The sequence below is a fragment of the Opisthorchis viverrini genome, assembly GCF_000715545.1.
Source record: "Opisthorchis viverrini unplaced genomic scaffold opera_v5_87, whole genome shotgun sequence".
Lineage (NCBI taxonomy): Eukaryota > Metazoa > Platyhelminthes > Trematoda > Opisthorchiida > Opisthorchiidae > Opisthorchis > Opisthorchis viverrini.
In genome coordinates this window covers 955,514-965,984 of record NW_008751747.1, presented here as the reverse complement: position 1 = coordinate 965,984, position 10,471 = coordinate 955,514, and the positions used below count along the sequence as shown (strand labels likewise).

The 10,471-nt window shown below is 42.7% G+C and overlaps 1 protein-coding gene across 1 annotated transcript in view; it reads right to left on the bottom strand.

Moving 5' to 3' along the window:
* Positions 1 to 1,816: 1,816 nt before the first annotated feature.
* The window catches only part of T265_05062 (hypothetical protein), a gene marked incomplete at both ends in the record, with an annotated part of 42,224 nt that continues 33,569 nt past the window's right edge, over positions 1,817 to 10,471 (bottom strand). The window contains 3 exons of the mRNA XM_009169973.1: positions 1,817 to 2,178; positions 4,454 to 4,677; positions 5,655 to 6,598. Of these exons, the coding sequence (XP_009168237.1) occupies positions 2,087 to 2,178; positions 4,454 to 4,677; positions 5,655 to 6,598 (1,260 nt within the window). The remainder of the gene's footprint in view (positions 2,179 to 4,453; positions 4,678 to 5,654; positions 6,599 to 10,471) is intronic.

Here is a 10,471-nt window from a genome sequence, read left to right as displayed (position 1 = left end):
AGGCGAAGACCAACTATTTCCAACACTCAACGGACTGCTCAAAATTCATTTCACTGCAGCTTGCCTCGCAGAAGAACCGACAAGTAATTGCCACGGAATAGCACACACCAATTGAACTAGACTTCTGTTTTGCCCCAATCACAGTGGCGGACCAACCTGTTTCCAGATATAAAGACCTCTAGCCAATCTAACTTGTGCGAAAACAATCATTTGTGCGTCTGTTCAGCCGTGTTGCTCGATGAACGGGGACTCAGTAACCGTGAAAAAAATACAATAATGATCAATCACTAAGCTAATCTAAACAGACAGTCAGGGATCCGGACCAGACAGACTAATCCACCCCGGTTGCTTAACTCGATTTTTCCTCGAAGAGCGAACAATGTAATCACTTACGCTATTTGTGAACCGATACAGCGTGAAATCAGAGCGCACAAAAAGGCTGAATAACGACTGAGAAGTCACGGCCGAAAGCAGAACCAGGCTATTTAATTTCGAATTGTCGTGTACTAAGTAGAAATTGCCGAAGAATCGAAGAGGTTATCAATGGATGGTAAGAGAATGTAGGGGAATCTCCTGAACAGATACTGTGAGTGTCCATCAGCTAGGAGACAAAACCAAGGTGTCTGATTTCCGGTTGAAATGTTGTCAACACAAGTTCCATGATGCGTATACAGGGTTGCAAAACATCCTCAGCAACGCTCTGCCCATTTTTACTCTAAGTTGACATTAGAGTCTTGCCGATTATGCTGAAGAGACACATTTAAGAAGGTCATCTTGCCAGAGGACGTTACGCTGTCACACACCCTTTCAATGGATCAGAAGTGATTAGAGTACGGTCGCAGCTCGAGGTAACCCAGTGGTCAAGGTGCGAAACTGACCGGAAGGTATCTTTTTCTGACACAACTTCTGCACCTGTCTAGGCCTGGGCGACCTGAGAATAACAGTCCTCTTGATTTTTGAGTGGCATGGTGGCTAGGCACCAAAGGAGAGCCACAGGAAAGAAAATGACGAAATTTTGCATCATAATTGCAAACAATTAAACAATACGTGATCACTTTCAGGTATGTTTCAATGGTTTAGTTTGAGCAGCGCCCAATTATTTTAAATCCACACAAAACTGACGATAATGTGGATTTTGAAAAAATCCACCTTGGTCACCCCTTGAAGCTGTGGCTTACCGAATTCAATCGTATTCAGAAGAGTTTTCTCTAAAGATTCGCAACTTTTCCCGGATGACCGCCGTTAGTTTTCACCCGCAAAAAATATACATTTTCAGAAATTGGAATCCACGAAAGTATGAATATTATCAGTTTACTTAGCGTGGGCCGGAAGTCCTAGTACTATCATCTTGGGATGTTTTCGTTCGTTTTTCTAAAGATTGCATGTGTGAGTTCTATCAGTTTTTATCTTGTTGGACTAGGTCGGTGATCTTGCCTTGTTTGCCTTTTTCTCCGTCATGTGTCAAAGTCCCGTAATTGAGTTAGCCTAAAATTTGTTCCAGCAACATCAGCGTGCTGTAGCAAGGTGTGGGTTTATCCTGACGATTTCCACCTATGACAGTTTTTAAACCTGTGTATGAAGTTTTATTACCAAAAATAACGAAACGAAAGTCTCTCTGCTGCTGTTTGCAGGCGCCAAGATTCACGATGTACCTACGAGAACATCCGGAAATTATTCCCTCTATATTTCGGAAAAGTCTGAAAAACACAAATCCAGTTTTATTGACCAAGTACGCAGGAAAAATCACCGATCCGGCAGGAACCGAAAGTAAACTAGAATTGAAAAAAGGTGTAAGTAGCCAATCTATCGTCACAGACGAAGGAGACGAATGAGCGGAGGAAAATTAACTTAAAAAAAGATCAATAAGACTAAAACAGGACAAAATATTGGCGCTTAAATACTGTTCCTAGGTTCACAGAAAGAATATGAGAACAGGACACAAGAGAAACAGAGTCAAACCCGTGTTTGAGTAAAAAGACGCAACCCCTCGACGCATAGTCCACACGGGGTTTGCCATCTGCTTTTGTGTGGTGGTCTGATTGGTTGGTTTCAGTGCCAGCGTTTCAGTTGGTCTGTCACTGGAATTTTATTGGACAGTGTAGTGAATAGTTGGCAGGACTGAAAAGAAGATTACGACGATAATTGCCCTGGAACTGAATATTGTTATCGCATCGTTGCCTGAAACAGATTGGAAGGGGACAAAGCAAGATACAACCATAAAACTGGGGGCAACAGAACAGGCACGTCATAAAAGTGAACGAAGAATAGGTAGTCCCCAGGGAGGTAGGAAAACGTGTGGGCACTTTGTACTATTCCTTCATGATTGTTCGACCGAAGTGACAGTCGTTAATTAGCAAACCATCGCCTTCTGGTTATTTTAGTCCTCTAGCAGTTGAACAAATTTCCTTCCTCTAAAGCGTATGGAGATCATACGTTGTTCTTGCATAGTTTTTCTAAAGTTTAAAGTGGTTTTTTGATGATCCGTTCGGGTTCATTATTAAATCGACCTCCGCTGAATTTTCGCAAGCTTTAAACTCCAGGTTGGGGGTTGAAAACTGTGCTGCCATTTGCTCCATGAAAGTAGTATGCATTCCTCACGAAACACGCTGCCTTGTGGTCGGGCTTTTGAGTTAAACGCTTTGGTTGAGGACATATCGATTTCTCGTCTGGGTCTGGGCGCCCTGACAGTATTCCAGGCCACGTACAGCGATGCATCAGTTTGAACGCTGATGTTAGCTTAGCCATAATGATTATGATGATGATGATGATGAGGGGAGCAACTGCAATATACCTTAATCGCTCATCTATAAAATCCGTTTAATGATTTAATGTGTAATATTGTAATATTGTAATATAATATGTAACATATTGTATACATTACACATATATATACATATATATACATATATACGTATATAATTAATGATATCGAAATATGTCTCGAAACTGCTCAAGTGACCGATGAAAACACTGATGAAAAGTAATAAGCTAAGCTTAACTCCTGATTACTCAACAAGCTTGTGGGCGAGACAGCTCAGCGGTTAGAGTGCGGATTTACTGACTGGAAGGTCCGTGGTTCTAACCTGACCTCTGCTTCTCGACTTGTCTAGTCTAGGTTTCAGAAACCTAACAATATCCAATCCCTCATGTTTCCTTTAGGTGGCATGGCAATTAAGCATCAAAAGAATACTACAGCAGAAATTTTTCATCAAGCTTGAGGTTCTTGATGTCCAGTAATGACGATTGAGTGGACAGAACAACAGCGTGGTGGTTAAAACACTCTCAGAAATGTTGTTATGTTAGAAGTTAAAAAATATTCCGAAAAGGTGCCAAACTTAGAAGCTGATCTTTATCTGACAAGAATTTACAGGAAGATTTATTGCCAGCGGAGAGCAGCGGTTCAGAATACACAAGAAAGTTCACTTATATGGAGGATGGGTACAGTGACGGAAATTTAGCCCGTTAACCAGTATCGATAACCGAAAGAATCTTGGGACTCAAATACTTGATGTTGGTGTGCTGCGCATCTATTTGCAATTCAATTCGAAGTTTTACGGCTGAATCGCAATCACACGCGCAACACACTAGTTATGAGGTTGCTGAACCTCATCGACAATCCAGAAGAACATAATAAACGAGAGATTCAGTGGGATCTCTTATGAAATCCAAAGTGGTATTTCGGGAGTTGCAAGTTGTTTAGCAGCATTACCAGATGAAGAAATGAACAGGATGTCAGGATATTCTGCCACAAAAACGAAACCGTCAGCAGGTCGAACTTGTTGGTCTTCTTGAATGCCGAAGAATGATTGGGTCAGGGTGGGGACAAGCATAAATTATCTGGTCCACGCTCCTGCAGCCAAATACTGGGGAAGATAGTTTTGAGGGGAACTGTCTAATACAAATGGGTAATAAGGAGGACAACAAGATGTCCCTTTAAAGCAATCACAGGTTTTTAGGGAGACTCACCTGGAACCCAGCTGAATCCATCGATTACAATTTTTTTTTAGACTGAACAAATTAATCAGTTGGTAATTCAGTTTGCCTCGCTTAATCAATACAACCTCACATGGTATTCTGGTTTAGCTGATTTAATATCCCAACATCTCGAATATCGTACCAACTGAAACATGAGGCGGGCTGGTGTAGCACATTCGGTCGCTTAAACACATCATAGACGAGAGATTCAGCAAGGTTCAAGGTGAGTCCCCCACAAAATCAAAATCGGTGTATTTCGTTAATTTTGCTCCCTTGAAAAGTAAAAGACAGTGTAGAAAACACCAGTGGAAATCCCTGAGCAAAAACGAGGACATTTTAGATCACGGCATGATCGACTGCTCGAAGAGTGATCCATTCGTTTACAGGCAATTTTAACCATTCTGAGGGTGTTTCGTCCGATTGCACAGTTAAGCCGTTGTCATTAAAATACATGGGAAAAAGAACAGTTTGTACGTACATGATGAACCGTTATCATCCATTGACCTCCGTTCCTTAACCAACGTGGGGATTTCATGGAGCCAGAATCGACAGCCAGCTTGACGTAAGTCTTTGCCCCGTCTTATCGGAGTGTCCAGTATGATGTAGTCGTCCAAATCAAGAGCAGGATCGCGTTGCTTCGCAGCTTTGTACGCCGGCCAGACAACAGCCCCGATTGTACCATCATCGTTTCTGTTGGGATCCCTGTGATGAAATACAAGTGTTTTAGTATAGTGGATAAATCGGCATATAGATCAACAGTTCCAGGGACGCCCATCAATGGATAGTATTATGGGTAGGAGACAACCTGGATTCGCTCGAACACCATTGTGATTGTATCTTTTCACATTTTGTCTTCATTTGATCATCACTGACAGCATTACAATGATAATACATACCGACGCTTATTTCAACAAACCAGAATTGAAGAAGACCTAAGTGAACAGTGGAGTGAAAAGAGAAGGTAGAATCCTGGTACGAAAAGGTCCTTTGTCCCTAAGGGAGACGACCACGTCTAATCAATGGATAGTATTATGGGTAGGAGACAACCTGGATTCGCTCGAACACCATTGTGATTGTATCTTTTCACATTTTGTCTTCATTTGATCATCACTGACAGCATTACAATGATAATACATACCGACGCTTATTTCAACAAACCAGAATTGAAGAAGACCTAAGTGAACAGTGGAGTGAAAAGAGAAGGTAGAGTCCTGGTGCAAAAGGGTCCTTTGTCCCTAAGGAAGACGACCAGGTCTAGACGTTTGGACCAATTCGGGCCTCATGCGTTAGTAGTAGGATCAGTCCAGCATCATTTGCTAAACTCACCCGACCTAAGTCAACTGCACAACGACAGGCAAAATGTAGACAGCGATGCCTACCGAATTCCACATGGACCATATCTGTTCACGAAATTCAACTAAGTGAAGCACAATGGGGCTGCATCTGTTGTGAACTATGCCATTTGTAGCTGAAAGAAATTAACCATCGTCTTAATCCACCAAATGTGTTCACAAAGTAACCAAAAACTAAATAAAATGCAGCTGTTCCAAATGTCTAAACGCCTATTCAAGCAGAGTGTACAAGAAAGTGGTTCACTCGTCCACGCAATCTGATGAAGTTGAATACGGCAAAAACATTCCTAGTGCAAAACCACAGCAAACCAAGAACATTAAACGTACCCTCTTTTGGCAAAATTGGTCCACATTCTCATCATTTCGTCGCTCAGTTTTTTCTCCTCCACATTAAATCGATAGAATGAATTCTGAAATTTCTCCGAATAGGGCATTCCGAACACGTATTCGATTTCATAACCGTGCATAACTCCAGTCCAAGATGGGAATGGACAAGATAGAGTTTTTCGCTGCATCTCGTACAAAAAGACCTTAGAATTGGCGATTCGTGCGACCTGTTCAGCAAAGTTTAACGTAGGACAGATGAAATCCAATTCACCACAAAGTGTGTCCAGCCGATGCATGAGCGCTTCCGCCGTCATTCTACTGTCACTCGGATCAGCATAGCCATTAGTTTGACTGGTATCTACGGGAAGTCCATAACTGAATGATGGCAACTGAGATATTCCCCGCACGAGTTGATCCTCGCTTAGAAACTGCGCCGATGATATCCGGTGAAAATCAGCCAACGGACCGTTTGGGCTCTGTGGCCTTCGTGCGGCAGCCAATTGGATGGCCTCGGGGAGCAGTACACTTCCGTCTTCATGCAAGAAACTCCCATTTCCCAAAGCCAGCCCGTATAGAAGAAAATACATGGCCTCGTTCTTGTTCACACCTAAGAGTAGCTCTGGACTCCTTCGTAAGCTTGTATGGAAATTTGGGGAGAACATTTGTTCGGGTTGTTTCGGGATCACATAGCCATCAACCACAGCTTTGAACGGAACGTCGAAATACATTCTACTTGATTCGGCCCAACTCAACAGCGTCGTTTTATCAGGAACTTTCTGGCTATCCTCAAATAACTGAACCAGTTTTCCTCGCCGCCTCTGTCCCACGAATTCCGCCACACTGTCCAAGTTGTCCACCAGGGTAATTGGGTGCAAACTTTGTAGACATTTTAAGCTGGCTTCCCTGTTGACACTTGGCGATGTGCACCCGCAGGCAACTGCAAACTGAAGAAGGACGTCCGAAAACAAAAGAGAACATTTTGAGCTACATACTGAAAACAATTATCCAGGTACATTTCTGTAATAATTTTGCCGTATGTTCAAACCAGTTAACCACCTTACCCACTTTCATCCGGTGGTTCGCTTAGTCACTCGTTGGAATTTCGCCAACTTATTCGCATATTTGAGGACCAGAACAGTCATTTTCAGGGGTATTTCAACAAAAAACTATATCGTAGTTGGTAGAATCTACCATGAGTTCTGAGTCGTTCAGGCCTGCAAATCGAACGTTTGGATGCATATACGCAAACAGCCTGATGAACTAAATTAAGTGTGAATTTACAAAGCATTTCGGTGTTCAATATGGTCAATCCAAAATTAACCGACGACCCTCGATGGATTTTATGGGTATGAATCAAACGCGGAACTCACTGGAAACGGAAGTTGTTTAAAAAACAATGGACATTCTGAGCCATGGGGTTACTAACGATACAGAAATCCCAAGGGACAATGAGGGTCGTGCCACCGCTCCTGGTCTGTGAGGAATGTTTGATGATAATAACTCTCCGACCGACGCATCAATATCAGACAAATATTCCTCTTATCGCTGGGTGAGGAATGGCCTGTTTTAGTAATATTTAGTAATAAACCCTCCACGACAACAAAACATAGGGCTGAATTTACTCGTGTGGATAAGAAAGATAAGAACAGGGAAGACCCTGTCCAAAAAATCACACAACCCTTCCTCCAGGACGGAAAACCGGTCAGAAGAGCTGGTGGCGTATTTACTGGTATGGTTGTCTTCAGCAGCGACAGCTTCACAGAAGTTATCACTTTTGGCTTAAACGGATGGACTTTTCCTTCCTCAGGAGTGGAGGATATGAACATATCTGAGTACTGTGAGTAACAATAACGCATTTCCTATCACTCGTGGACTATTAGACACATGCCTTTCCGGTGTTTTTGTTTTCATTCACACAACTTCGTTCTTACGCCTTTGTTGGCCTCCGCAACATGTCTTGGTAAAATGAATCGGTGACATTTGTATCGAGTCAAAGCTGACTTTTAACTTAATCGCTAAATACACTGTCTGTGGCCATATGTTGTTCCCGCGAGCTTAACAATAGACAGGTGACCATTCGCTAGGATTCTTGTGTTGGGCTATTGACCTTGGGAGTAAATTAGTGACAGTTTGTCAGTTAGTACAACCATACCATAAATTGATATCTTAAGGGGCCAGTTTAATTTCACTAGTTTTTAACGCTCTGGAAGAATCATCACGCTGTTCCACTGTAGACGCGCCGTTGGACTGACTTTTTTCGGTCTGTGAATCTGATGTCGCGTTTTGCCATGCGTTCACAAAAGACAACTGCTGGTAAGCTGTAAACACTCCCTAGATGGTGCAAGGGAAGCTAGGAATGAGAATTACATGCCACTAGGTAACACCAGTACATTTTGGGCGTTGTTTCAAATTTTTCCGTATTCTTTTGCCCCTGTGGGATATCATTCTTAGAGTAAGACCATCCATCGAAGGGACCAAATAGCACTGCACAGAACAAAACTACATCCTGAACTGTACGAAATATCAAATCGCCGTCAAATTGGAGGAACTGATCTCTAGCAGTTCTGCATTGGCTAGCGGGTCGAGCTGATTTCCGTCCCCTTTAGAGAGTAGAAGCTTTAATTGTGGGTGTTAGCAGGCTTGGTAACACCTGACTGGAAAGTCGTGATGGCGGACCAGTCGATGGTTGCAACCCAGGTCTTCGTCCGAGACGTCGGGCTTACCACAAGCATCACTCAAGGGCTTGTTATGACATGAAAATTTAGATCTATCCAGTGTGCGCTGGTGTAGTGGCGGTAACACGCTCGCTTCGTGTGTCAGATGATTGGAGTTCAAACGGCCAAGGAAGCACGCTGCTGTGAGCTCTAATAAGAGCGAAACTCTAGTCCACTGTTGACCTCTTTTGGTGTGGACTCACCCCAATGATTGCGCCAGGACAAGAGGACGACCGTTCAAACGAGAGTGATGTGAGCATACAGTATACCAGGTTTACCTGAATTGGAACGGCCAATAAGTATGGTGGTTGGTGTTTCGAGGGTGAAGTTACTGTGTTAGAACCGTGCTGGTGTTTGTTCGAGTCAGGCGTACTACCACCACACCAACAGCCCCCGCCTGGGTTATAATGTCTCCAGTTGAGTGATGTGACAGCGACGGGTCTCTACGCCATGCCGCACTCTCTGTCAGCGCACTGATGGTGTCACATCGATGGGTGAAGGAACGTCCGTAACCAAATTTCTCAGCTCAGCGAACATACCAACGGTCACATATGATACCTGAGCACATCGCATTTCATGGTTCGAATCCAGGCTAGGGAAATGAAGTGAAATCTAAGCTCATGTGTGGTGGATACGGACTAACAAATCGAATTCTACTCAGACCAGATTAGAACCATTCCAACGAGCTCCTGTTTTCATCGCCACTCCATTCACATCACTACTAGGCAGCGTGCCGAAATGATGACATCTCTTGCATATGGAGCGTAATAATTTCCTTCATAGTCCAGTAAGAGAAACCGTCACTACACGGAGGACTTTCCAGGAGAGAAAAACACAACCATAGTCATCTTTTGAGGTCATCGTGTTACTTCACATAATGCGACGAAAAATGATGTAAACAAATACTCTTATAAGCTGGTGTTTTTGCGTACCTGCAACTTACGGAAAACGGCTCAGATTGGGACGGTAGTTTAATGGTTCAGCGATAATCATTAGGCTGTAACACACGTCCATTGATTGGCTACCATGTCACTCGAAGAAAGCACGAAATCGGCTTAGGCCTAGACAGCGACAGGTGAGACGCAGATGTTGAGTTCGAACCACGTACATTTCAGTCGATTATTTCGCACTTTAACCATTGAGACATCTCAAGCTCAACCAATAGTTTAAAAGCCCTGGAAACCCTAATAAGATGGAGCTTCCTTATGAGTAATCCGTTTATTCCCTAAAACGGAGCACCAATTCGTTTGGTTTTACATTTCAGGCATTCTAGTTATGCATAAATGATCGTGGTTTGATTGGAAAACTTAATTCATCTAGATGGGACTTACCCAGGGAATTTCAAATGAATTAATGGAAAGGTGTGTAATCTCCGTCAAACCTGCTAACTAGTTTTGTCATGGATACTAAGTGGAACATAGTCATCCTCTGAAATAAAATTTTCCCTAATAAAAATACCACCGAGTGCAGTGCATTTTGTTTCAAAAGGCAGTTGTTTACTCTCCACTACGAGGCGAGTGCGGCAATGCGGCAAGTGCGATTGAATTCATCGTTCATGCCGGGGAAAACTAAACGGTAATCGGGAATGGAATGACGGTTTACACATCGCGATTAAAAATATACATTTTAGGCTGACCACAGTAGTTTACTAGCATGTGAACCTTACTGAATAATAACACGTTTAAAACAAATTATGGACAGATAGTGCACTCTGAATACCAGCGTTCTAGTACTTCATAGTGAACTAGGTTATCGGTTTTCGCCCCTATACCATTGGAAGTTTTCACAGGTATTCTTGGAAGGAAGATTTACAAAGCCAAGATTTCCCTAAAAACAAGTAAATTATGCTGAGCAAGCAGGTTGTACTATAATTTGAGATTATTCATTACAAATACATTGAATACAAAACCAGCATAAGTGGGTAGAATATCCTCACCCGTTACTTATAAAATATAAGTAGCAAGGAGGAGGTTAGAATATGAGAACGAAGAAGGTAGCGAACAAAGCTCGTTTTCTGTGATTGTTCATCTTTGCGAATACATCACAAATTTATATGGTAGCAGAAATCACGTGGAAAAGGTTAAGATCGGGGCTACACTTTAG